This window comes from Homalodisca vitripennis, chromosome 3, assembly GCF_021130785.1.
Source record: "Homalodisca vitripennis isolate AUS2020 chromosome 3, UT_GWSS_2.1, whole genome shotgun sequence".
Taxonomy (NCBI): Eukaryota; Metazoa; Arthropoda; class Insecta; order Hemiptera; family Cicadellidae; genus Homalodisca; species Homalodisca vitripennis.
This window is the reverse complement of record NC_060209.1, coordinates 78,066,605-78,093,773: the sequence shown is the minus strand read 5'-3', so window position 1 is coordinate 78,093,773 and position 27,169 is coordinate 78,066,605. Positions and strand designations below refer to the sequence as shown.

Genomic DNA, 27,169 nt, shown 5'->3' with positions numbered 1-27,169 from the left:
AACAAACCCATTTTTAGGGCAAAAATTTTGATATTGAAATGTATTGTCCTACAGGCCTAATGAATTGGATTTTAGTAATTTTTAATCTATTAAATAAAGTCCTGATATATCAAACTTTTATTACATAACCAGGAACGTACAGTAGATGCTAAATTACATGGCATTTGGTTCAGTTGCTACTGATCATTGATCTAGTGGGTTGTCAAAGTTAATTTATTAATCTCTATTTAGTTTATACCCGCCACAAATACCAAGGAATTGGAGTAAAAGAATAAATAGATCTAGTTTACCGCGGAGGAAGATTGGTGGAATGTGTAGACAACGAGTGAGTACCGTTCCCGGCCTAAGTTCACTTGTACATTGTGAAACAGAAAAACTTATCCTTCCACGGAGCAAGGTTTTTGCTGGAGCAACTAGAATCAAATTAAATACTCTAATCTTCCAATTATTTTACTAGTAGTAAAACAATAAAAACTTATCCTATTAGAGGAGAAGTTAATTGTTAAAGTAAAAATGTAATTTATCAGTTAGCATGTAAAAATTGGGCAATGGATTATGGTAGATTGACAACAAACCCATTGTACATCAGAATGAATAATCATCGTTGTTCGTCTAAAAAACAGGATGAAAAATTGGATTCCCAACACGCATTAGGCCATCAAATTTTGAACAGTGTTATTCATTGAAAGTTATTTGCAAAGTACTCGAGGATGTAAACAGAATTTACTTAGGAAATTTAGAACAGGCATATAAATTAATATTAAAATCTAAAGTACCTTTGGTCTGAATAAAAGATGATTCAATAATTTTTATTCATTATGTATAATTTATGTACCAAATTCTACATCAATCTAATAATAGTTCTTAGATTGTTGTCTATTTGTTGTTATTGTTGTTGTTTGTTGCTGTTGTTTGATGTTGTGAATTGTTATCTTTCTCTGTTCATGATATTTCTCTTGGCTGTTAATCACATGTTCAAAGATTGTTGGTTTATTTATTTATGTAAATTTTTATGTATTTATTTTAATTTTGTTTGTTTAATGTACAATTTTTTAAATGCTTTTTGAGAACGGTAAATTTCGAAATATTGAAGGACATTTATATCAAGAAGTATATTTAATGTTTATAAGTGAGCATTTATTCAATCGAAGTGTATATAAATATGTGTGTGTGTGTGTGTGTGTGTGTGTGTTCAATGTTTGAGAACAAAAACCCCTTCGTAATGTAGCCGGTGCCATAGGATCTCCTAAACACTATTTTTACTGTGTTTAGAGTAAAACACCCCAATGGCTCATTTTTATTAATCCCGAATATCTTATCACTCCAAAAGGTGAACTGAAATCCTAATAAGATTAAGTGCAATGAGATGTCTCAGTTTCTTGTATTTAGTAGGGATTTCATTCATAACATGAGAAGCGTCATCACTTCCTCATCTGTTCACCTCTTCCATGAAGGCCTGTCTCAGTGCAATGAGATGTCTTAGTTTCTTGTACTAAGTAGGAATTTGATTCAGAACTTGAGATGTTTAAGCGTCATCACATCTCCTCATCTGTTTACCTCTTCCATGAAGGCCTGTCTCAGTGCAATGAGATGTCTTAGTTTCTTGTTCTAAGTAGGGATTTCATTCAGAACTTGAGATGTTTAAGCGTCATCACATCTCCTCATCTGTTTACCTCTTCCATGAAGGCCTGTCTCAGTGCAATGAGATGTCTTAGTTTCTTGTTCTAAGTAGGGATTTCATTCAGAACTTGAGATGTTTAAACGTCATCACTTCTCCTCATCTGTTCACCTCTTCCATGAAGGCCTGTCTCAGTGCAATGAGATGTCTTAGTTTCTTGTACTAAGTAGGAATTTGATTCAGAACTTGAGATGTTTAAGCGTCATCACATCTCCTCATCTGTTTACCTCTTCCATGAAGGCCTGTCTCAGTGCAATGAGATGTCTTAGTTTCTTGTTCTAAGTAGGGATTTCATTCAGAACTTGAGATGTTTAAGCGTCATCACATCTCCTCATCTGTTTACCTCTTCCATGAAGGCCTGTCTCAGTGCAATGAGATGTCTTAGTTTCTTGTTCTAAGTAGGGATTTCATTCAGAACTTGAGATGTTTAAACGTCATCACTTCTCCTCATCTGTTCACCTCTTCCATGAAGGCCTGTCTCAGTGCAATGAGATGTCTTAGTTTCTTGTACTAAGTAGGGATTTCATTCAGAACTTGAGATGTTTAAACGTCATCACTTCTCCTCATCTGTTCACCTCTTCCATGAAGGCCTGTCCCAACAAGCGTGATTGGCTTTATCATTGCAAGCGTTACACTTCCGCCCACTGCCAGACAGTTTGGCCTCATTATTTTGTAACAAGTGCATTCCTTGTGCTGCATGTCTCGTAGACTGGCTGACATGGCTCCATCTTAAATTGAGGTCGGAATCTTATTGTGGTACGTTGTTCTCATTCTCTCACTACCTCATTTAAATTAGTGAAATTAGTCTGGATTACACACTATTATTTATTTGAATTCGTACAAAACATGCTTTGCCCAAGCTGAAGGATCCATCATTGTCTTTATTAATCTGAAGTAATAAAAATAACAAGTTTCTAATTTAAATTGTATTCCAAAAAAATAGTATTTAGAAATCACGCATTCATTTATTTAATCACTCTCCGAGTTAAATATTTAGAACGCGTTAAGTATATTGAACAACCTTGGGAAAGCATCAGTAATAAATTACATTGGTTTATACGTTGGGACGAAGTTGTTTCGTTTTCAAGCTAGAAACATATTTTATAGTTTGTGTTTTTTGTATCAGACACAACATTTGAAAAAATCTAACAGCAATATTGTGTTCATTATTGTATTTCGTTTACGAAAATCAACTCAAATTTGTTGAAAGAAGTACGTTGCCAAAACTGTTCACACCTTGGTACTTTGGGAGTACATATAATTCTGTCCGGTTAATCAGAAACTGTTAATTTAAAATTATTAAGACAGAATAAAATTATATCAGAGCTAGTATTCATGCAATAAGTAAGATTTAAAAATATAAAGGTCTATCCTCAGACTAGATAGATTTACCTACTAATTTATAGGAATGTTTAAGGTAGTTAAATTTACCAAAGTACACACTGTAAAAAATAGCTCAGTATACAGTTGAAGAGCACGCTAAAACTTGTACTTTGATTTGTTTAAGCACTACTGATAGTGCTGTAGAAATCCAAATAACACTTGATCTCTTATAATTTATAAATAAACTAAGGTTTTATATACATACATACATACATATATATATATATATATATACATATATATATATATATATATATATATATACAAATTCCACTGTAACTCGGCCCCGTTGCTTAAAATTTTCGGTATTTTTAATCTCTTCGCTATAACTGGATTATAAACCTTTTAATATAAGTAATCAATTGTTTTGTTTGTTTTTACTATTATTGATTACAACACTATATACTAGTTAGATTAGGGGACATTTGCAAACAATTGATATAACACAAGTATGTGGTTTAAAATACATTAAATTAAGGCATGAATACGTATGGGAATCGTAATAACAGCAATATATAATTATGGAATAACTAAGTAATGATTAATAGTAATTGTTTACTAATTTCAGCTGATACTTTAACGTAAAGAACTGTACTGATGGTAATATCGCTTGTAGACCAACGTTAAACCTTATGAACGAATTACGGCCATAATATAATGGGAGGTGTCTCATTTAAAAGAAATAATTCATATGCAACCAAATATGTTTTATAGTTTTATAAGTTATGCGGGGAAATTCTCAAACCTATTTGTACTTCTTTGTTTAAATATAAAAAATTACACTTTAGAAAAAAAAAATACTGAACAGCCTTTGGATACACATTAATTATTTTTTTAATGAAACATCTATACCACTGCGATCTAAAATAAGAGAGTAAAAATGATTTACACTGTTCTTATGGGGAAAACCAAGTTCTTTTCCCAACAGCAGGCTCGAGAACAAGATACCTTGAGTAGCGTTCCTGTCAATGTGGTAGCCTACCAGCACCCATAGGCGAAGAGGAAGTGAAACGTGGCCCCAGTCAACATAGTTATGTGAGTTAACCGGACCCGATATCGTCTAAAAGATTCACCGCCTTCAGAACAATAACCCAGTGTTCGCAAAGAACAAGACAAAAAAGGTCGCAGTGAGGTAGTAGGCTACAACTCTTGTTGCTATACCAAACACGGGACTTCTAGGAGGCCACGGTATTGGCACAGCCCGTATAGTCTTACACGGCAATATACGTTTTATGGTTAAGACCGGGACAGTGTTTACAACTGGTAGAATCAAACTGTGATTATTTAATGAACAAGAGGAAAGCACGGTCCGGACCACACGTGTGACCGGTCCCCACGCCACGCCTGCCGCGCCTTCTCTGTTTACCGACTGCCCGGCACTTGCAGGCAAACGGCCCGGTTTATGACGTACACTGGCCCCCCACACTCACTCGATCAGTATTTATAACTTTATTAAGTGGCAGCTACGATACCTGTTGTTGTAAGAACAACGACTGTTGTTTGATAAACAAATAAATAAATGTCACCTTATGAGTTGTGGACCACTGTTATTCTGCACGGAATGAACCAATAAATCATCCACAATGTTACAGCAGACGGGGACATGTACGTGTGCTGGAAATGTGTTTCATTATAGTGATCTTGCAAAAAACTCTAAATACAATTTCAAGACACATACGTCACTGAAATACTAGTATACTGTAATATAATATATTAGTAACACTAAATCCAATAAAGAAATTGTGGATGAATAACAAATTATTTCCTTTCAATGAGTATTTTTAGTACATTATAACTTCTTTTCACATATAAACATCTGAAGCTGAACCAAACCAAACGTGTAAAAGATGAAGGTCATTTTAGACTTTGTCACGCCTTCTGCGATTCACGCTATACTTGGGTGAACGTAGTTTTTTTTAAACTGCTTTCAAATTTAAAGCACAACATTTGTTAACTTGTAATAAAACATCAAAATTGTGTTTTTAATTGTCTTTATGCACAGCACTAATGATAAAATCTGTATAATAACTGACGCTATAATTAATCCCAGCAGTTTTCAGCATTCCTGTTCTCTCCATATTGACACATCATTCATATAAAATGGTCCTCAAAATTCGGCAAAATATTAATGTGTTGAAAGAGCAGCTGTCCTTAATTTTAAAAATATGGAATTGGATGATCCATATAATGAGTGGATTAATAATGAGTATGTCCACGTAAGTATTGAGAGTAACAGCGACCTTCTAGTTAATTCATTTCCTCTCTTCACCTATTTATAAAACATTTCTTCACGTCGCATCCATTTTATATTACTAATGAACATGTGTGAAACAATTTTAATAAAAAAACGAAAGTTTACAATGTTATGGTATAATGAAAAAACAAGATGGATATGTATAAGGTAGTGTAATCGGGTTTTGGTTGGGATATCTTGTTATTAAAAACCCACAATGAATTAAGTTAACTTCTGAAGACATAAAGAGAAGGGATAATTGTATTTTGTCACTTCACGAAGAATTAGAAGTATTTAAAGTAGAGAACTTAAGTCATTTTTAACTGGATCCGATTCCAAATGACTGGAGATGTGATACCTATAGAGGTATATGAGTTACACCTTTAGGAGGTTATATATTTTTATTGAGTTATGACTTAAGGAAACCGCATTAAAATAGGATATAATTTAAGAAAGTAATCTGTTTCTCAAGAGAAAATAATTATCTTCTTTCAGTACGGTATTATCTCCAGTAATTCTTTTAACACATCTTGTTAAAGCCATGTCATTTTAATTTTTAACAGTTTTTCTTTGATCCTGATAATGAATTTTCCTTAAATTCAGCTTAAAACTCCTTCAAATCCTCATGGATGATGAGTTATTTTGATGAAAAATTAACAACAAACTAGCTGTTGTTAAGTTCTCGGTAGGTAACTTGGCTTTTGTTACAAATCTTCCGTCGAAACTCATGGCAAGCACCGATTGTGTTACTTTGGCTTCCTGAAAGATTAGTGGCTACCTGCTTGCCACATATAATGCGTGGACACGTGTGTAACGGACGTGCACGGCGGCACGCATACATTCAAGCACACAATGTGTGAGGCAGGTCGCTTATCCTGCTTTTCATTACGTTGTCCTGTTCACTGGTCATGCATTGAACTGGAATCCTCCTCTTGTGGTTTTCACGAGAAGGAAAGTAAATAGAACAATTAAACATATTTATTTCTATCTCGTCACTTAGGGAAAGTATACAACCATTTGTGATGAACAAACAGAATTTTATTAAAAACCTTTAGTCGTCCGAGGAATCCGGTTAAGACACAGAATTTTCGTACGTTCATCATATGAGTTTGTCCTAAAACAATGAGGTACACGGTTTCAGGCTAGAGCTTCAATCTCATCTGTAATAAATAGTCCTTATAGCCGCAAATGAGATGACGACAATTTTTCCACGCACATTTCTATACGGCATTAGAGAATCAAATAGATGCTGGTAGTTTGATATTGAGTGTATCAGTCACGGTCTCATCGCTCCTTTCCTGTCTTCTCATATTTATCTAACATATCTTTATGGTGTTGTTTGAGTATGTGGGAAAAAGTAAGTTTGTGAAAACCAAAATGGAAGTATGCCGTGGTCTGGCAAAAACAATATGAAAACATACTAATGTGCTGCAAAACCTCTCAGCCATTTAACAGAAGGTTCCTAAAGGTAGAAAAGCATTTTTGTCCCTCACCCTTGTAACGTACCCCGAATTACGCATATTTAAGGTAGGGATTTTGGCACTTTTGTAACCAGACCCAAATAACAACTACTGAATATAGCTAAATTTAATCGTTACATTTTTCAATAACATTTAATTAAGATGTTTTAGAGACATTATATATATTAAAAAAAACACATTCCTCCAATAATAATAGTGTAACAAATATTTATTATCCACGTCTAATAGTTGGGCCTGATAATAAGATACATCTAAATTACACTTCAATAGCCACCACCCATCGTGGAAAGACAAAAAATCCTGTTCTATTTTTGTTGTTTTCTTAAAAATAAAAAGATATCTTAAAGAACTTTAATAATTCTGAAAGTTTATTCCGACCAAAAACTGACATAAAAGCTGTAGGTTTCTTTGAATCTCTGTTTTTATATCTTCCCTAAATGCATAGTAAGAAATGATGCTGGAGTGAGTAAGGAATGCCCGGGCTCTTTACATGAAATTGCAGACTTCAGAGGGGCCTAATATTATTCGAAAAGTATATTTACAAAATATTTTCACTCCTAAAGACGGGTTCTTCAAGTTAATTGAAGAGCAAATACCGCTGTGAGTGATTCTTGCATTGCCTACTTTGCAAAATAGAATATCAAAGAGCTGCAACGATCATAAATTACCTTAAAAAGGCAGCTAAATGAAGCTTGTCGGATTGGAGGTTATTATCGGGGTAATAAGCGAAAGGAGAGAGGAGGACGAGATGAGTGGTGTGCCATGCCGCTGGTAGCAATCATGGACCGCAGGACCCGGGGCAGTAGGCCCTTGGTGGTCCGTGTCCCTCCACAAATAGAGGAGGTAACAGTTTCCGTGTAGTGGCAAACAAGTAATATAATGTCAAACTAGTCAAGTCTTTGTATGCTAAAATGTTCGATAGATAGCCAATTCAGAAATTATTGCTAATTTGGCCTTGTTGATCATTGGAACCAAAATATCATAAATGCTGATGGCACTATTAAATTGTTTGACATCCCATGTTTAAATAAAATAATTTTTGGATTTATAAATATAACAACAAAAATATTTGTTATACAATATTAAATTTTGATGTGTACCAATTTGAAATTTTTGTTTACCTTTTTCGTAATACCGACTTCTCAAATACAGCGCATAGTTTTAAAATGTGGTTTATAAGTAAACAGTGAAACCAGATTAAAACTGTTCATTTTATAACACTGATTAATTCTCTACTGTAATTGCCATAATTAAATATTATGTAGGGTTTTAATGAATCTTATTTATTTATAAAGTTCAGAAATGCAAATTATAGCAACTGAGAACACAGGTTTTGTTCTCTTTGCAATTTTAGAATGGTACAAAAGAAACGTGGTGACGATTGTAAAGAGGGGAATCAAGAAGTTTTGCCTTGTATTGCAATTAATTATAATTGATATAAATTGACATGGCTACAAAGACTAACTAAATTTTCAATTTTAATGTTCCAAGATAGATTCTCTGAAAAGTATATTTAACTAATACAATTCACAGGCTTTACATCCAATTTGTTTATTCCGCCCTTTTACTTACATTGCTTCTTAATATTTTAGTCACTTGACAATATTACAAGTGTATATTTTAGATGTTCTTTATTATTAGATATATCTATTTCTTCATTTTTTGAGGCCTTTTGCTTTTAAAGAAAGCATTACCAGACCCACTTGATCCAAATAGTTGTTTCGCATTCAGTTATGTGGTTGTTATGATGCTTCATTCCGAAAAAAAAGGCATTATAATTAAAAAACTAGAAAACTAATGGATTGTTTAACTTGAAATTAATAACTAACTAGAACTGTGTTTTCAAAAGCATAGTAAGGTGTAACCAAAATCACCTGGTATAATACGAAATTCTTGGCATGATATAATAAACAATACTTTTACATTTGAGCGCTTTCAGAAAGATAAAGAGATGTCGGTAGTAAATTCGAACTTATTTTTTGGCGAAAAAGGCCGTGAAGAGTATAAAAAACTCTAGTTGACAACCGGTACCTTAGCAGTTGATTGGTTTCCGACAATACGAGCACGTAAAAATTTGTATTACCGCACAAACTGGTTCCGCTAATTGAGGCGTAAGAAAGTGTAGTCTGCATAAAAAAGAACAACAAATCACTGGAGACATATTATTAGTATTTCATCGAGCACGAAGAAATGGTTGTGAGAGAGCCGATCTCATACGAGCACTTAGAGGAAAAAAGATAATGGGGACGAAGACGCAGTTGTCATGGAGAGCCATAAACTTTAATTGTTGGCTAGGAACGGAGGATTACAAGGTGACTGGAGTGCGACCATCGGTGACCGGCCACACGCAGTATGGGGACAATTTACTACATGTTGACAAATCACGGGGGACCTCTCGTTGCACGACAAAATTACATCTATCAGAAAACATCTTACGACCTCAGGTCACGGCACACTTTGTACTTTTTGTTTTCTTTTAGTGTACATTACCACTGATGCACCTCACAGACAGCCTGATCAGGGCTAGCAAAGCTATTAACTAAGGTGGTAAAATAATGTTACTTTGCCTTTAGCCATTGACGTACAGAAAGCGTTACATTTCGTGGACTTTATTGCTTCTTTTGTTACTAGTGGTTTAAGGTAAATCTCATCCTCGAGGCAAATCAAGGTATGTATCAAGTGATAGGGGTGTAATAAGACGAAACTATAGATAAGATCCAATCACCATTTTGGTTCCATTAAATAAACTACACCTTTTTTCAAAATAAAAATTGATTATTGTAGTAAGCAATGTAATCTACTACCTGTTATGACACATTTTATGGGGAAGATGTTTGCGGCATTTTTCCAAGCAAGTAATGTTTTATAAACAGTGTAAGTTTAATGGAGGAAATTATACGCCAATGTTTTGGAACATTATCGCATATTTCCACCATATATGGGTTTCCGGTAAAAAATGTAAAATGTCCTTGGAGTAAAAAAAGTAACAGTCTTAACATAAGCAAAACTTCTTGCAGTGAATACTTTGATTTTTTAAGTACCGATGAATACTTATACTTTAGCGAACTTATATACACTTAGTATACTTATGTTTACTGAGTTCGAGCGGGAATACTCAAACTAAGTAGCAAAGTTTTGACGAGCAGGTGCTGTTGGTTAGTTACAATACAGGCTGGAACGTAACGTTAGTTCCACACAATCCATGAGTTATATTTAGTACATCTACTGTAGTAAGTCATCTACTTTAGTGTCCTCTTATCCAAGTTAAACCCGACTGAAGTAATATGTCAATTTTATTTCTTCACCATTGAATGTTTAATAAATACCACAGCTTCAAGAACTAGAATTGATTTTCTTAGTTTCCATATTTATTCTCGACAATTACAAGAATTCGTTGGAGTTCCAGAGTTTGTTCAGGATCACGCAAACCACAGACGCGGAGTTTGCAGACAACAGGACAGCTTACGGGAGGGCCAGCTGGTAGATGTAAACAAGGGCCCTCTGACCCAAACATCGGCTGTGGCGCCGTCAGGGTGCTTGTGCCATTTATATCTGCCAACACTCGCTTTTTGAGACAAATTTTGTCCGGTCCAGAAGGCGTCTGGTTTCTGGAATAACGTTTGATGGATAATAACGTTTCAGACTAAGGCTAGGAATAGAGACAGCCCCGCTCACGGATTAATAAACTTCATTTCTAAAAGTTTCACCACAAGTACGTTTGTAACGATGTCATTTAAATACGAGAACTTACAATTTGTATAGTAGTAAAATAAAATCTAGAAGAAGCTCTAATTTGTACTAATAGCGGTCATGGTAAATGTCGGAGGAAACGTTTTCAAGCTATAGAAGTGTATTGTCACACTCATATTGAATTACATATCAAATCGCCAATAAATTATAAAGTACAAACCAAAAACGTGAAAACATTAATTTTATCTCTACCAAACACCCATCACGACCAACACAACGATACAACGCAATATCAAAGGTTACGACACAATATAACAAAAGTGTTACCAACAAACGCAATAAAGTAACTTATCACATGTGCTCCAAGTCACATGGTACAATGTCATATGATTGCAGTGTTTGTTTGGGCGTTTGTTTTTTTTGCGATTTTCTAGTTGCCATAATGGTTAGACCACAAGAAAAATGTTTGAACTTCATTATATATTCTTCGTTTATCAGCCCCCTAAGTTCTTTCTTAGATCAAGACGAATCTTTCAATTATCTGGGACCTTTCAATCAAGCGTTATCTCAGACAGACACGATTTGAAAAGACCTTGCCGGGGCCTACATAGCCTACAGGTTACAACTGTAACTAACAATAACAGACTAGGCTATATCTATCTAGCAAGGACGTAGCCAGCGAGGGGATCCAAGTGGTCCGGACTCCCCCTCAAATTTTACACTTACTTTTTAGTAAACAATTATTATTATTTTAATAATTCAGTATTACTGCTGAAAGGTCTTTCTCGACAAAGAAACGGGTCTAGAACATTTTAAGGAACAAAATGGGCCCTTACTCTTTGTCCACTACGAAATAATATCAGTTGTCTGGACCCCTCCCCCTAACTCTTTTCCTGGCTACGTTCTTGATATGTAGTTGTACTATTATGAGTTCACCAACCAAAGCAGAAGTGTTTAAAGTAAGCATTACAACATTATTAGTATTGGTTATACAGAATAAATCTCAAAATTGTTTCTAGGTCATCATTTGAATACTCAAAAAAAAACCTAAATAGCGTTTGGATTCATATTAATAACGTCTGTAAAATATCTCACAGTTATTCTACAAAAAAAGGATGTAAAAGTGTTTAATATTCTTCTTGCGATGTAAAACTCTCAATGTCGTTTCAATACAGCCAGCTTTTAACTGGTAGTAAAACATTTCAATAATTGAAACTACAAGGTAGCCGAATTTGAAATTCAAATTCAGGTTGTCCTAAATATGGTTTCGGTTTATATACTTTATTGTATCTTTATCTTTAAATGCCATCATTTCATACCTTGTACACGCTATGCAAAATAAATAATATTTTGTTCTTTCATTCCAATCCCACTCCAAACGTAGAAACAATCGCCAACTATCATTAGTTTTCCTGCATATGGGCAATAAGAATGGTCAATGACACCATTAAAGGATTAGTTCAATGAAAACTCAAAGTCGTAGGGGATTCCGAAAGCTATCGTCGGAATCCAAGACGCCTCTGAGAGTATAATGAACTCTTTTTCAAACTTGTTCAACTCAAACTGGCAGATGTACGTTCACACCAACGACACAAGTATTGACCAAATTGGAAGATACAGTAGTATTTATTCCATCAATAGATTTCCCCGATGAAATTCCTGTGCACATTCCAACAATTGCTCACGCCATATTCCTCAACTACCGAAAAAGTATGTAAGCAATCAAAACAACCAGACGGTAATTAAAGCTTACAACTGTGCGCAAACATGGCATTACGCCGCCGATCCCTATCAGCCGGTTGTAAGCTGATTAATTGGACGTCTACTGGAGGTGTCCGCTCATCTGGCCTGGGTATGATGAAAGTCGTGCGAAGGTTCCAACGATATTTGCACACAAGCGGGTGATAAAATCTCTGATTACATCTTCCTCGCATGAGGCAACAGACAAATTCAGCTCAAGGAGGAAACAACACAGTGGAGTTCTCATCGCTGTTCTTCTTCATTCATTGGGACAACTATCAAACGAGGGAATCGTCCCTTGAATTGCTACTTGTACAAAATGTTTAGTAGCTTAAGTGATAGTCTTCTAATGAAAGAAAAAGAAATTAAATTATCTACATGCATATTCGTAAATATTTTACTGATATCACCACAGTGCATTAGGTAAAGGCAAACATCTGTTTGTATAGTCCCTGCTAAAAACCCTGTATATGAAAGTGCAATCAGCGTACTATTCTTTTATTCTTAGAGTTTAAAAAGTGTACTCTATATTCTACTCTTTCAGATTTTTTGTATTTATTTTAATTCCTTTCCTAGGATGTAAAGTGTATTTGGAGGTTATTTAACAAAGAAGCCCACGAATAAAGGGTGAAGATTAGGTTATGAATTTCTTATATATAACTATAACTATAATTTACAGACATCTTATTTGTCTATAAAAATAAAATTTTCTTAAGTAAAATGTCATTAAGAATTAGGGATTTCATCAATTTTCATTTCGTTCAAAACATTATTTTTAATTGAATCTTAAATTATTAAAAAATATGTAATTTTATGAAGTCATAATGTATATAAATATTCAAAAATATCACGTATTTAACCATTTTCTTGAGCCTGAGTACAAAATTGCTCTAATTATCCACTTCAAATCCTAATAATTAATTCCTTGTGAATGGTAAAAAAATAGTTTTATTTGTTTCTGTGGATCTGAAGCTAAACAAAATTATTTCTCCCAATGCGACTGTCTCACGTTAATAAATATAATTCATTACACGTAAACTTTAAAACATAGAAGATATTGTTAATAAACATCACATTAACAATGAGACAGTACAATTTTGATGTAGATGATTAATTTATTTTGTAAGTTTTAACCTAGTTTTATTTAAATTAATAGAATAAATGACTAACTCTTTTCACATATGGTAGGATAATTATCAGATTTAAGGTACTGTATGATAACAATAAAATTACAATACTCTTAATTCAGTAAATATATAGCTACATGTTGTATGAAAACGTCCAGTAAAAGAAACAAACTTTCCATTTTAGAATATATTTGTAATTAATTCTAAATTTATTTTTATTGTATATGTACTTGAGATTTAGATGTCTACCTAAAAATCACATTAAAGAATCTTAAATAAATATCAATCTGCCTTGAACTATGTGACAAGTTTTCAATGTAAACCTGAATACTGCGACTCCACCCACCACGAGTATACTTACGGAGTGAGCAGGAGTATACCCTAGAAAATGGTATTTGCCTAATTTCGCTATGTGAGTTTTAAAATTAATTACTATTTACAGTAAATGATTTGGAAAACTAGTCGATCAAGAGTTAACCCAGTAAACCCCCACAATAAATAGTTTTGTACCCTAAGAAAACCAATGAAAAACCGAAATAATTCATCGTAAAACTAATAAATCACAAACACGAATCTATTGTTAACACAAATGTCCGTAAGTCCTGGAAAAAGTCGTGATTAATTCTTTTTTTTTCACTAAACATCAAGTTTTGGAATCAGTGTTGAGCTACACGTGCTCACAAATAACGTAGCACTCAGTGGTGCCAATTAACCTGCGTATAAGTGACCTCAACAACTGATCTATTTTTGACACCAAGGAACGTCTACTTCTACACGCTTCGAGTTCACAACTACTTTAACACTCAGTGGTACCACTCTTCGTGTCTCCATCTAAGATAACACTCAGTGTGGTAACTAACCCGCGTATGAGTGACTTCAACAACTGTAACAGTGATGGAAATTAACTCGCGTATAAGTGACTTCAACAACTGATCTATTTCTGGTACCAAGGTAAATCTAATTGTACACGCTTCGTGTTCCCTACAACTGTAACACTCAGTGTTGCCAATAACCCGCGTATAAGTGGCCTCAACAACTGATCTATTTCTCACCACGAGGTACGTCTACGTCTACACGCGTCGTGTTTTCAACTACTATAACAGTGATGCCAATTAACCCGCGTATCAGTAAACCCAACAATTGATCTATTTCTGGTACCAAGGTAAGTCTAAGTGAACTCTCTCCAACTACTGCAATACTTAATGGTGACAATTAACCCAATCCGTTTTAACTAACTGTTGGTAATGCCGATTGAGTTTAACTTTTATAAAGGAAGCATTGTAAACGTAACTTTTTTATTAATAAAAACGTAGTCTATAACAGAACGTTTTATGTGACTTTTCAATTATAAGAACAATTAATTTCAAGGAAACTAAAAATACCTCACGTTTATTTATGTGTAAAAATAAAAAGCGGAACCATTCGATCGCTTACATCTGGATATATTCGTTTCCATAACCCACATTAACGTTCTAATACTGAAAACTGCCACTGGTTCAGATTTGAAGAATACGGGGGTCAAGTATACCAAGAATATTTAAAATGGGGGTCCTTTTTAGCTAGAAACATCCGATGACCAAAATAATCATACATCTTCCGTGGTAGTTAGAAGAAGGTTGGACGCTGAATACAGACCATTCTGACACCCAAAAAAGTTAAGATATTAGACTTGGTCTTGTGTCAGACAATTGCATTTTGCTCAAATACTCTGTAATTAAACATCTGTTAACCCTGTACATTACAATCCTAGCTATTTGATTAGCTGATACCACAAGATTCAATATGTACTAGTTTCATATTTCTAAATAAGTTTTTGCTTCAGTCCAGATTGCCTCACACTGTCCAGACTATTCACCGGTATGGCATGGGCACGGGCCTGGGACAATGTCACGCACCCCGTGATTTTGTAACCTACTTTTGAATATAGTTATCAATTATTCTATGATAATGCAGGCGTGTCCCGTAGTTCGTGCCAGATAACTCTGTAGTGTAGATTGGCCATTGTTGACGTCCAGCTTCACCCACTACTATCAGAGACTCACGGGCCACTCATTCCTTCAGCTGTTGCAAGTTGCAAAAGATTGTCTCAGAAAAAAAGAATACACTAAAGGAAATTTAAATAGTTGAGTATTAACACAAATTATTTTTAACATTGTTCCCATATGGAAGTCCTGGGTATCTGAAATATGAAAATGGAAAATACTACTTATGAATTGAAACAAATCTTTCATTTAATATTGGGCCACAATTGTTCTTAATTTGTTTTATTTATATAGTTTAAGTGCTAAATACACACTATATTTAGTATGGATATATTGAAAAGTTTAAAACTCCCAGAGGTTAAGTTTTGCTTCATGAAAATTTTGTAAATGCAACCTGTAAAAATCGTAAAGACATATTACAACTAATTCCCAAACAATTTCAAAAACGATCAAAACGGTATACCATACGTTAAAAATAGTTATTGCGATTCGATAAAGATGACCTGATTCATTCCTGGTGGTCACGACATTCAGTCGTAGACGTATTATTTACCATTGCTGCTTAAATTTTCAGTAAATATTGCAGTGACAATGAAAGACTAATTTAAATGATTAACCCATTGATTAAGTACCTGTAAGTAACATATTAAATCCTCAATTAAAAAAAAATATACAGTAAAATATTTAATCGAGTTATTCCCTGGGTTTCATTAAACCAATAAGAAATAAGCTTTAAACAATAACTAACGAAAAATGTAAAATGTTATGAGTATTCATTCATCCAGACGATCTTGCGTACTAGAAAACCAAACCATACATTAACCTGTTTAGCTCAAAACGGAAGATTTTCTGAATCAACTTTTGAGGTCTACACTAAACTTAAACAAACTGATGACGAATCATTTAACATGATAAGTTTGTGTAAACCTGGTATACGCGGGTGTAATTATTCAAGAGTCTTTCTTGGGACAGTTTAATAACATTAATGTATGTATGTTTCTTTTATTTATTTCAGAACAGTTCAACTTTAAATATGTTTAAGAGCTACATGAAGAAGTAGTATACATTTAACACAAACACGATATCAAATGGCAGAAATTTGTGTTACAATTTCAAAAATATTTTAACATTTATATATATATATATATATATATATATATATATATATATATAATATGTATTACTTAATATAATTCTTATGACAGGTAACAAAAATGGCTAAAAAACTGTATTTTAATAGTTTGGTTTACTGTAATTTATAGATTTAGAGTTACAAATTACGTAACAGTGTGGAGATATGTAATAAATATCGTCACGCGACGATATAAAAAAGGTACCCACAATGTCTAGTTACTGGTGTATATTACTAGCTGATTGCCTGATAAAATTTCATTATATTGCTTCATTTTAATGTAACAATTTGTGAAGCATCCTTTCACACTAAATTGATTACAAAATAGATTTTAAAGTCAAATGACAAAGCATAACAAGTTAATAACTATACTGAACTAACATAAAGTTCTAATACAAATGATAGATCATTGTAACACTGTAACAAGAAAAACTATATATATTCCTAGCTTTCATCGATAACAAATTTTCAAATTAATGTAATTACTCCAACAAGAACAAATTAAAAATTTCAATGTTATCCATTCTTTTAACATGCACAAATTTTCTATTTTGCTTATTTAGCCAATTTTTTAAATGTAGTTAAAATCAGGTTAAGCTGAAATTAGACTATTTTTCTGTGTACGTACCATTGTCTACTTTATATTATTAATTTTCAGGAAAACACAAGACACAACAGAAATTAAAATAACTATCTAATCTTCAGAGCATGTTCCGACATAGTGGTGTATTATCTCGTTTTCAAAGTCACCGTGGATAGGAACCAAAATATCAGCTGTTTGATTACAGCTTATCGATTAGATTAATTAAACTGGTTCCCTTATCGCACGCATGATTTGTCATACTCTTGCAAATCGTTGAAGTAATACTGATTGCTGAGGTGTGAAATTCTTTGGCCACGATTACTGGATATGTTTAATCAAGGTTTGTTATTTTTCACAATACTACCAGAGGATTAGCTGTTACTTCCCGTAGTTTTATTGTGTTATCAAATGCAACAGCTGCTTTAAAGAAGTAAATTTTTATTCTAAAAACTATTGCGTTGCTGTTCTTGCATTGTTGAGGTTAAATCAATTTCTTATTTGTTGTGTTTGTGATTCCTAGGTATGGAATGTTGTACGAACAATAATAAGAGTACTTTATTTATAATTTAGTATCTTGAAACAATGTTCAGAGTTCGTGGTGGAAACGTCTATTTTTTTCTAACGACTCGCAGTTCAAACACTTATTGCTCTAGGCAAACCCAATGTTTCCTACGAGTAGTGAAATATACTATTTGTCGTACGGGTGTCTTAGAAATGTTTTTTGCAAAACGCCCAATCAAACTTTCCAGTTGAGTACAACAGGTATATTACACTTTTATATTTAGTGTACAACAAGTGACAAATATTCAGGTGCTACAGCTCTGTTATCAAGTTAAATTAAAAGGTTAAGAATATATTTGTATTATAATTGAATATACGTAAGGATTCACAATGTTTTAAAAGACTAAAATTCGAATAAATGTGAGCCTTTTAATGTAATTAGGTTATATATATATAAACCTAAAGGGTGATCAGAATAAATTGTCACACACTTCTGTGGGTGATATTTCTCATTATTTCAAACAAAAATGTCTTAGGATATATGTCGAGAAATGTTTTAATTAGCCTATACGCCTGTTAGCCAAGCCGCCATTTTGTATTAAAAAAATTAATATCTCTAGAACTACAAAAGCTACATATCCAGGTTTGGAATAAATAAGAAAATACTGATAGATTTCCTTTAATATTATGAAGTTGAAAAGTTTCATAATAAAAACACCAATATTTTTATAAAAAATTTAAAAGATAACACCTATTTTACAATTCCAAAGGTAATTTTTCAACAACATACGTCAAAGCATAAGTGAACACGATCTATTTAAAGGTATATTAAAGGAGTGACAAAGGTAGATTCAAGACTCGGGTGTGACAAACTGTCAAAAGCTGATGTCGGAAGCTGATGCCTTTCAACTGACAAAATGTTTGTTGCTCCCAGCTTGTGCAGTATAGTACATTTAAAGTGGTTGGAGATAGTACAGTTGGAATTGTAATAGAAATTGTAAAATAGTCAGTATCTTGTACATTTTGTTAACAATAACTTTTTGTTATTTGACTTTAACAATTTTCAACAGCCTTCATTTTGTTAATATTAAAGCAAATCCCATCACAAGTTTGCTATCTGTAGCTATACAAGGTCTAGAAATATTAGTTTTTATAAACATACAAAATGGCGGCTAAACGAAACATTTCTTGATCTATGTCTATGGGCCATTTTTTGTTTGAAAGTTACAAAGTTTGTGACACTTTTTTGAACATCCTGTTCATATCATATAAAACGTATAAATGAATAGGAGTCATAATCGATTAGTTTGATTTAACAGAAATCACCAAATCCTGTGCTCAATTACTTACTTTTATTATATTAGAACAGTTTATATTTATAGTTAATAGTGATACAAACATTTATGACCCCATATTGTTATATGTTTGAAATCCAATACAAAGGATGAATCTGCAACTTAAGTGAGTGACCAATTAGAGGACAATACACGATGACTTAGCTAAGTTCAAGCTAAACAGCCCACGCATTCAAGTAGATGCGGTATTGTAAGAGTTAACGGTACGTTACTGTATCTTACATTGCAATCTCTTGTACTATTGAAAATGCAATAAAAATAACCTTTTTACGGGGTGTAGCAGATTGAGGAACACGGACGTTCGATATAAATCAATGACTTCTCAGAGTAATCACGGAGCTTATAAACAGTTGCATATAACTGTAGTCTGTTAGATTAATGGCATTAGTCGCATTTCCCATTGTTCGAACCGTCCAGACGATGAGTCATCTTGTTTGTATATTTGGGCAATAACGTCTAGTTCAGCTGGCACTAGTTCCCGCACGTCGCACTACCGCCCGCGCTGCACTCTGGGTACTCCACATCTTGTATATTAGTTCTGCCCGCGCGAGACTTGCACTCCAGCGCAAGTGGTAAACAAACTTCTCAGCTGATTCAACAAACGAATGTTTCGGTTTTTAACATGAACTTCGTAGGTTGCAGCTATGTTGCACTACCGCCCGCGCTGCACTCTGGGTACTCCACATCTTGTATATTAGTTCTGCCCGCGCGAGACTTGCACTCCAGCGCAAGTGGTAAACAAACTTCTCAGCTGATTCAACAAACGAATGTTTCGGTTTTTAACATGAACTTCGTAGGTTGCAGCTATGTTGCACTACCGCCCGCGCTGCACTCTGGGTACTCCACATCTTGTATATTAGTTCTGCCCGCGCGAGACTTGCACTCCCGCGCAAGTGGTAAACAAACTTCTCAGCTGATTCAACAAACGAATGTTTAGGTTTTTAACATGAACTTCGTAGGTTGCAGCTATGTTGCACTACCGCCCGCGCTGCACTCTGGGTACTCCACATCTTGTATATTAGTTCTGCCCGCGCGAGACTTGCACTCCAACGCAAGTGGTAAACAAACTTCTCAGCTGATTCAACAAACGAATGTTTCGGTTTTTAACATGAACTTCGTAGGTTGCAGCTATGTTGCACTACCGCCCGCGCTGCACTCTGGGTACTCCACATCTTGTATATTAGTTCTGCCCGCGCGAGACTTGCACTCCAGCGCAAGTGGTAAACAAACTTCTCAGCTGATTCAACAAACGAATGTTTCGGTTTTTAACATGAACTTCGTAGGTTGCAGCTATGTTGCACTACCGCCCGCGCTGCACTCTGGGTACTCCACATCTTGTATATTAGTTCTGCCCGCGCGAGACTTGCACTCCAGCGCAAGTGGTAAACAAACTTCTCAGCTGATTCAACAAACGAATGTTTCGGTTTTTAACATGAACTTCGTAGGTTGCAGCTATGTTGCACTACCGCCCGCGCTGCACTCTGGGTACTCCACATCTTGTATATTAGTTCTGCCCGCGCGAGACTTGCACTCCAACGCAAGTGGTAAACAAACTTCTCAGCTGACTCAACAAACGAGTGTTTCGGTTTTTAACGTGAACTTTGTGGGTTGCAGCTCTATCGTCTCTTCGGTTAAAATGAGATCACGCAATTCATAAAAAAACTACTTGTTACACGATAAACATTTACTTACAGTGTTTCTTACGTTACTACTGTGGATATTTACTGTAACAACGGTCCTTATTAAACTGTGTCGTCGTTTGTGTATCCTTATATGCAATTTTGATACAAAAGTATTAGAAACTCGAAACTTGGCATGTAGGTCCAAAGAAAGGGTGTATTGAATTTTTGGGGTCAAAAAGTCAAGGGATAGTAAAGTAACAAGTGCAATTCTAATATTTTTGCGTTGGAATGATGATCAACAGCATTCGCAAGGAGAAATACGAAGAAAACGAAATTAGTGTATAAACATAATATACTGTACATTACCAATCCAGTAATCCTCTTGGTCCAGGGAAGAACCCTGTTGGTTTTGGGTTCAAATGGTCAAAATGCCACATTCCGGAAAAGCCAGTAATCCGGGAAAATAATTACAGTCAGATTGTTATATTCTGAAGGGCCCTCATATGGTATAGTTAGAGTATATAATTTCTAAATTAGAGAATATTTTTTAAGATGTGATGAAATATCAAAAATGACTGGGCACGCTCCTCACCCGCACCGCAACATGAACCGTCTACGAAGGATTTACGAAGAAATTCAGGTAAATTTTAAGCAATAGCTGTGTTTCAACTAAGGCTCAGTAGGCAGGAAATGGTATCCGAACCAATTCCGATATGATATTATTATAGGATTTACACCTAATTTCGAAACAATTGCACGTTTACGTTTAAAGGCCAGTGGGTGCTGTGACCCTAAGTCAGACCGAACAATTTTGAGGTAACTTTAGGTTTTATCCAAAATTTCATGGCAATCGGTTGAGTACTTCCTAGGATTTCAAACGTTGATGCTGAATTAGTTTCCTGGACTCGTTTAGGCGAAGAACATACCCGTTTCTTAGGCAATCTCTTATGTTTAGAATGTCATGGTTTTAGTATTTTGAGATTTCTATAGCTTCCACCAATGGGCGGAACTGTAAAAACAGACAGAGTAATAATTTGATACAACCACCAATAGGTCGAATAAGTCATTGGGAATTGCGTGGTACGGTATTTCATTCTAATACGCATGCTGACGAAATTGAAAGCTTTTTTGATTTTTTTCGCTTACGCTATATATGATTACAGATAAGGCGAAGCAAATATTTGCGTAGTATCAGTGCACACTCCTACTTAAGTTCCAAATATGTTTTGTAGAAACTACATAAAAAGATTGATTACCTTCTTACTCATTTATTACTTTTATTGACAGCCGTTGTAATGTAGTTACGAAACGGATAGAAATCAAATAGCAGTAATGCTTTAAAAATCTAGCAGTTTTTGCCCTTCCATTTATAATTTATTAAAAGTCATGAATACTAAACTATAAAAAAGACACTCAAATTTTAAAATTGTGAACAAGCTTCAGTTTAGCATTCATTGTTAATAATTTTAAGCCAATGTCAATAATACTGGCAGTTAAACATTCATGAACAGCGGTGCGCCGTCCCTTACTACTATTGTCGCACTCAATCTCAAAGATTTCTCCTAAATAAACAGCTCCCAAAACATAAATAGTTTGTATTAGTTCGTGCTGATTGTGCAGGATTATTTATCAAGGTTTTAAGTAGTTCAGAATGTTCATGATTTTATTCCTAGGTTCCCAATAACTTTCGAAATTCTAATCCATATTAACATTCAGAAAATATTTTTTCTCGCTGTTGTCAAAATACAAACAACTACATAATTAAAAAAAAAAAATAAGAAAACCTATTTGTAAGTTAGAAGATTATTCTTCATAGGTACCCGTATTTATAACTATTTAATGAAGGAAACATTAATAGAAATGTGTACTGAATAAAATAGTGCTCAATTTGCCTTTAATCTGTGTGTATCCTAATAAAAAATCTTAGTAAACAATGTTCTTCATGGTTCATACTCATATTAGTATTAAATATAAGCTAATAAAGTTATGTGAACAAGAAACACAATTATTTATTTTCGTTGCAATTTAACGTATTTAGTACTCACCGTAAAATTTACCTATAGTATAAAGAAAAAAATACCGTATGTATAATAACTTTTAGTATAATTTTTTATACAATTTTTATTAAAATACGTTAGGGCCGATTTTAATAACGACTAATATATAATATAAATGGTATTTTATGTTAAATATATATTTAATACCTGTATAATATATTTATACGTGAATAATAAATTATTTGTCTTATTAATCACTATATAATATAGCTATAAATATAAAACTATACAATATATATAAAGAAAATGTTTCATAATTAAGTAAGCCCTACCCTTAAAACTTGTACATGTTATTATTGATATATTATGCAGAAGAATGTCAGGCGATTCCAAAGATGTATAAAATGGTCGAATTAATTTCGATAGGGTTGGTCTTTGTTTTTCCTTTTGAGGACATGCAAGTGGACGGATCTGGATAATTCTAGTTTTATCTGAGGATTATAAGGTATACTTTTTAACTGAATATAATGGAATGCAAGTAAAAACAAATCAAATTAGTTGCTTTCTTAACTAAAACCTATTAATATTTGAAATATTTCATGTTTCAAAAGCACATTTTTTAACAAATTTAACAAACAAATTTACCACGTGCGCTACAGAAACGTACTACGTTAACGAAAGAAAAAAGTAAGGTGATTAACATAGAGAATGTAGTGAATATAAAAAAGTGATGTAAATTACATTAACCGTAAAAAGTCAGCGAATCTGAATTATAAAAAATGACGTTTACTCGACCTAAATTGGGACAAACGTCATCTACAATTCATTGTAGATTTTATAACAGAAGCAACTTATTTCCTGATAAACCCTACAGAAAACGCTGTAAACTGTTGCCGATGAGAATGGGACAACGTTATTTTACGTAATCTCATTCTGAGATCACCGGTTATTTGCCGAGGTGCGAGCTGTTTCACAATGTGTAAACGTTCCAAAGAATTCACCGAACGAAAATAACTCTCGGTAATTGAGCCACTAAACAATGATAAACATCTGTTTTTTGTCAACGGTGGCGGGAAATGGCTTATTTATTCTGTGATATGTATTGGGATTTCGGGAAACTTGGCCTAAATAGTGAATTAAGGGTGTGAAAGGAAATTGTTTGTTTCCACTGCCAAGACGAAGCGAACGGACGGCCGCGGCCGATTTGTCATTTAAGATCTCTTTAACAAAAGTAATGTAATTGCCATTCCATTAGATAAATTGTAATAAAGATATATTATAGAATTAAAATGAATATTATGAGATAGAATATTGTGTAGTTAACACTAAAAGTATAGTCATTGCAATTGCTAAAAAAATTATCAAATCGGAAGTTGAATGTATAATAAGATAACGTGGGTTTTAATATTTAAAATTAACATTATGACTATATCAATATTTTTTATTTCACGATATTAATGAGCTCTTAACTACTTAATCGATCATTAGCCCTACATCATAAATGAGATATCAGTAATAGAGGTATGAAAAAGCGCAAAAAGAATCCTCGGAAGCCTTACAACGATTAAAACAAAACATACTTATTTGTAACACATTCATCGTAATTATTGCTAAGAACCATGAGAACAATGTTACGAATTTGTGAAGCAATTGACGTATCCGCTTTGTTTTCAATCAGTGAAACAGGGTTTGTTATCCATTTTGTATGGAAACTGGCTGTTAAAGTTCTAAAGACAAGTTTTATAAATATTCACAAAAACAAACTCGATTCTGTATTTTATTAAGCGGCGCGAGTGCGCAAGATCGTAGACTCATCATGTTTTTCAAATTTCTCAAAAAGTATTACTTGGCTTGAAATATCGAAATAATTTGAAAATGGTTTGTGTTGCAGATGGAACATACTATCCGCCTTCAATTGGTTGTAGTTGAACAGTATATAATAAAACAAACAATAACCCAATCAGTACACTGCACACTATTTACTTGAAACTAAAATATAAAGGTTTATGAGAAACTCTTTGCCCATAAACAGCAACAGCGTGGATGAAATCTGTTGTTTATGCGCGACACAATCGCTTCAACTATCAAGTTTTAGAAAGCACACAACGTCATTGTTGATTTTAACTACGTATTCAGACCTCATAATATTTCAGCCAAAGAAATGAGCTTCTATTTTATAAGAGAACAGAACCGGAATATCGTGCCGTGCTGTTTATATAAGATGACGAACACCTCCTATGTCGATGCTGTTGCACGCCAAACATTGACAGATATTTTCAGGAGTTTGTTGCCACCGCGTGGACTGTCCCGTCTGAGAATAGCGTACTAGGAACGGCGGAGCGGCGCGGCTAGAGCTCGGCCTCACATCTCTTAGTAATCCACTTCAAATAGACCGCTGTATACAGACAGCATCTTAATTGACAAGTGATTGCTGATTCATTATAAACTCCGGAAAAGCGTTGTATTGTGTAAATCATCCAGTGTTAGTGGTCGGCGCTAATTCTTCGACTATAATTAGTTACGCAAGTTGTGTGTCGTAAAGATAGTTACACTATTGTGTTAATTGTATTAATTATGTTTTATAATTACAAGATGAGAACTATTCTGTTAACGTTATGTTACAATTTTGGCCCGCTCTTATCGGACGGAGTGCCGAGCGAGGTGCCGCGCTGCGACTCGCCGCTCTGCTCTGCTCCGGGCCCAGTGAACCCTATCCTCAAGTCATAGTCTAGCACTCACCACAGTTGTGACAGAGGACGTCTCGCACAGCTTGCAGGTTCTTCTTGCTGCGGAACACTGGCTCGCCGACCACCGTGAAGTTGTGGGGCCCGACCCCACTGACGAACACGAGGTACTTGCCCCCTCGCTTGATGTTGGCCCTCACCAGACCCACACCGGTGTAGTTATAGTTCTGCACACAAGGCCCTGAGGCCGCCGCTCTGGGGCCGCCCGCCTTCTCTCGGAACTGTAACCGCACTTGACTCCGCAGTCTGAGGGTACCCGGACTGTGGTCCTTGTGTACGTGCTGCACGGAGAACGTTACGGCGTAAGTACCCCCAGGCTCCCTCACCGAACTCCGGGACCGGGCCTTACCCTCGAAGACCGTACCGGCCAGGTAGGCGCGGGCGGCGACGTCGTTGATGAGATCGCCGACGTGAGAGCAGGGCTGTTGGAAATCGGAGGATTTCAAGGACTTGGAGAAGCCCCTGGAGAAACCTACCGCGGTTCCCGGGAAAGTCCTCGATATCCGCCTGGAACGTTTTAGGAGTGCGGACGGTCGGTACGTCGAATAATCCGAGTACTGAGGAGTATCTCCCCTCCTGGAGTCCACACTGATCATTTCCCCTGTAATATCCGTCCTGTGCAGGGGAGAGGCGGACGCGACACCGTCACACTGAGAGGTCCACATAGCACACCAGAACACCATGGCGAGCAGCACCGCTGAGCCGAACCGAAGTCCCGGGGGTGCTGACGCCGACATACTCCTGGCCCACTCGCTACCACTACCACAGTTCAGTACGGGTATTCGTGAAGATACCGGGATACCCATACTCCGAGCGGCCACATCCTGCTCCTCCACTCAGTCACTCACACGAGACGTCGTCGTTCGAGAGGGTGGCGTTTATTTTTGGATCTTCTCCGGAGCGACAACTGGTCGGCTATTGTTTTTGAACTGCCGGAATTCGACGGGGCGGGAAACAACGAATTTAGCCCGACTGCCCCTCGATCTCTTTAAAACTATCTCTTAATCGGGGTGGTAAAACGGGGGAGACGAGCCGAGTGAGGGGTCCAAGTGAGAACTGAACTCCGTACAAAGTGTGGTCTGAAGGCGCCCTGGTGCGGGAACGATCGGAGCGTTCTTACATCGAAATTTTGAAGACATCGCAAAAAAATACCTAATTAATTAAATTATGAAATTCGCACATTTAATAATTGAACTATATTATATAACTCTACATTACGTGCTATCCGTGGCGCACACACTGAACACTGATTACACTTATCACTCTGTTCACTGGAAGTCCGCAGGAGACGACTGGAGAATCGGTATTGATTTTGGAAACAGTCGGCACTTTGAACACTTTGTATCGGACGAGAGGAAATAATTTCGGACAGATCCAAAAAAAGATTCGTTTACGGGCTCGTGGATAGGCGAGCAAGAGCGTGAGCGCCGCTCGTATGGCATACCGTCTCCTTCCCACAGAGAGACTGATCTTGTTTTTTCGCAGCGAGCTCGCGTCGCGTCGCGTCGCTATCTAGCGGACAGCTGGGGAACGAGCGCGGAGGGGGGATGATTCTGTTCTGGCTAGACAAACTTACTGGACTATTCGATCGATAGAGAGCCTACCGCAACCCTTAACATTTACAACTACTTCTTTTATCTGCGAGGATTGTATCGTTAAAACGTTAATTGATTCTATAAATTAATGTCTTATTTATGGTTACGGTATGTTTACAACTAATATTTAAAACCAATTTTGTGCAGGTAACAAACCAATTAGTTCTACTTAGTAATGAACAAATTGAAATATCAATTAAAATGGTTTTGGAATCGGTTACATTTTAAATATGTAAAATTAACGTCATAATACCGGTAGCGTTTTTCGTCTATTTAATTCATAATACGACGTAACAAAGGGACCTTACGTTACTGACTATTTTTTA

The 27,169-nt window shown here is 35.3% G+C and overlaps 1 protein-coding gene across 2 annotated transcripts in view; it reads right to left on the bottom strand.

Annotated features, from left to right (window-relative positions):
* LOC124357079 overlaps positions 1-26,734 on the bottom strand; it is a 106,330-nt gene extending 79,596 nt beyond the window's left edge. For both annotated transcript variants that reach the window (XM_046808495.1, XM_046808496.1), the window contains exon 1: positions 25,244-26,734. In XM_046808495.1, coding sequence (XP_046664451.1) covers positions 25,244-26,054 — 811 coding nt within the window. In that variant the 5' untranslated portion in view covers positions 26,055-26,734. The remainder of the gene's footprint in view (positions 1-25,243) is intronic.
* Between the last annotated feature and the right edge of the window lie 435 nt (positions 26,735-27,169).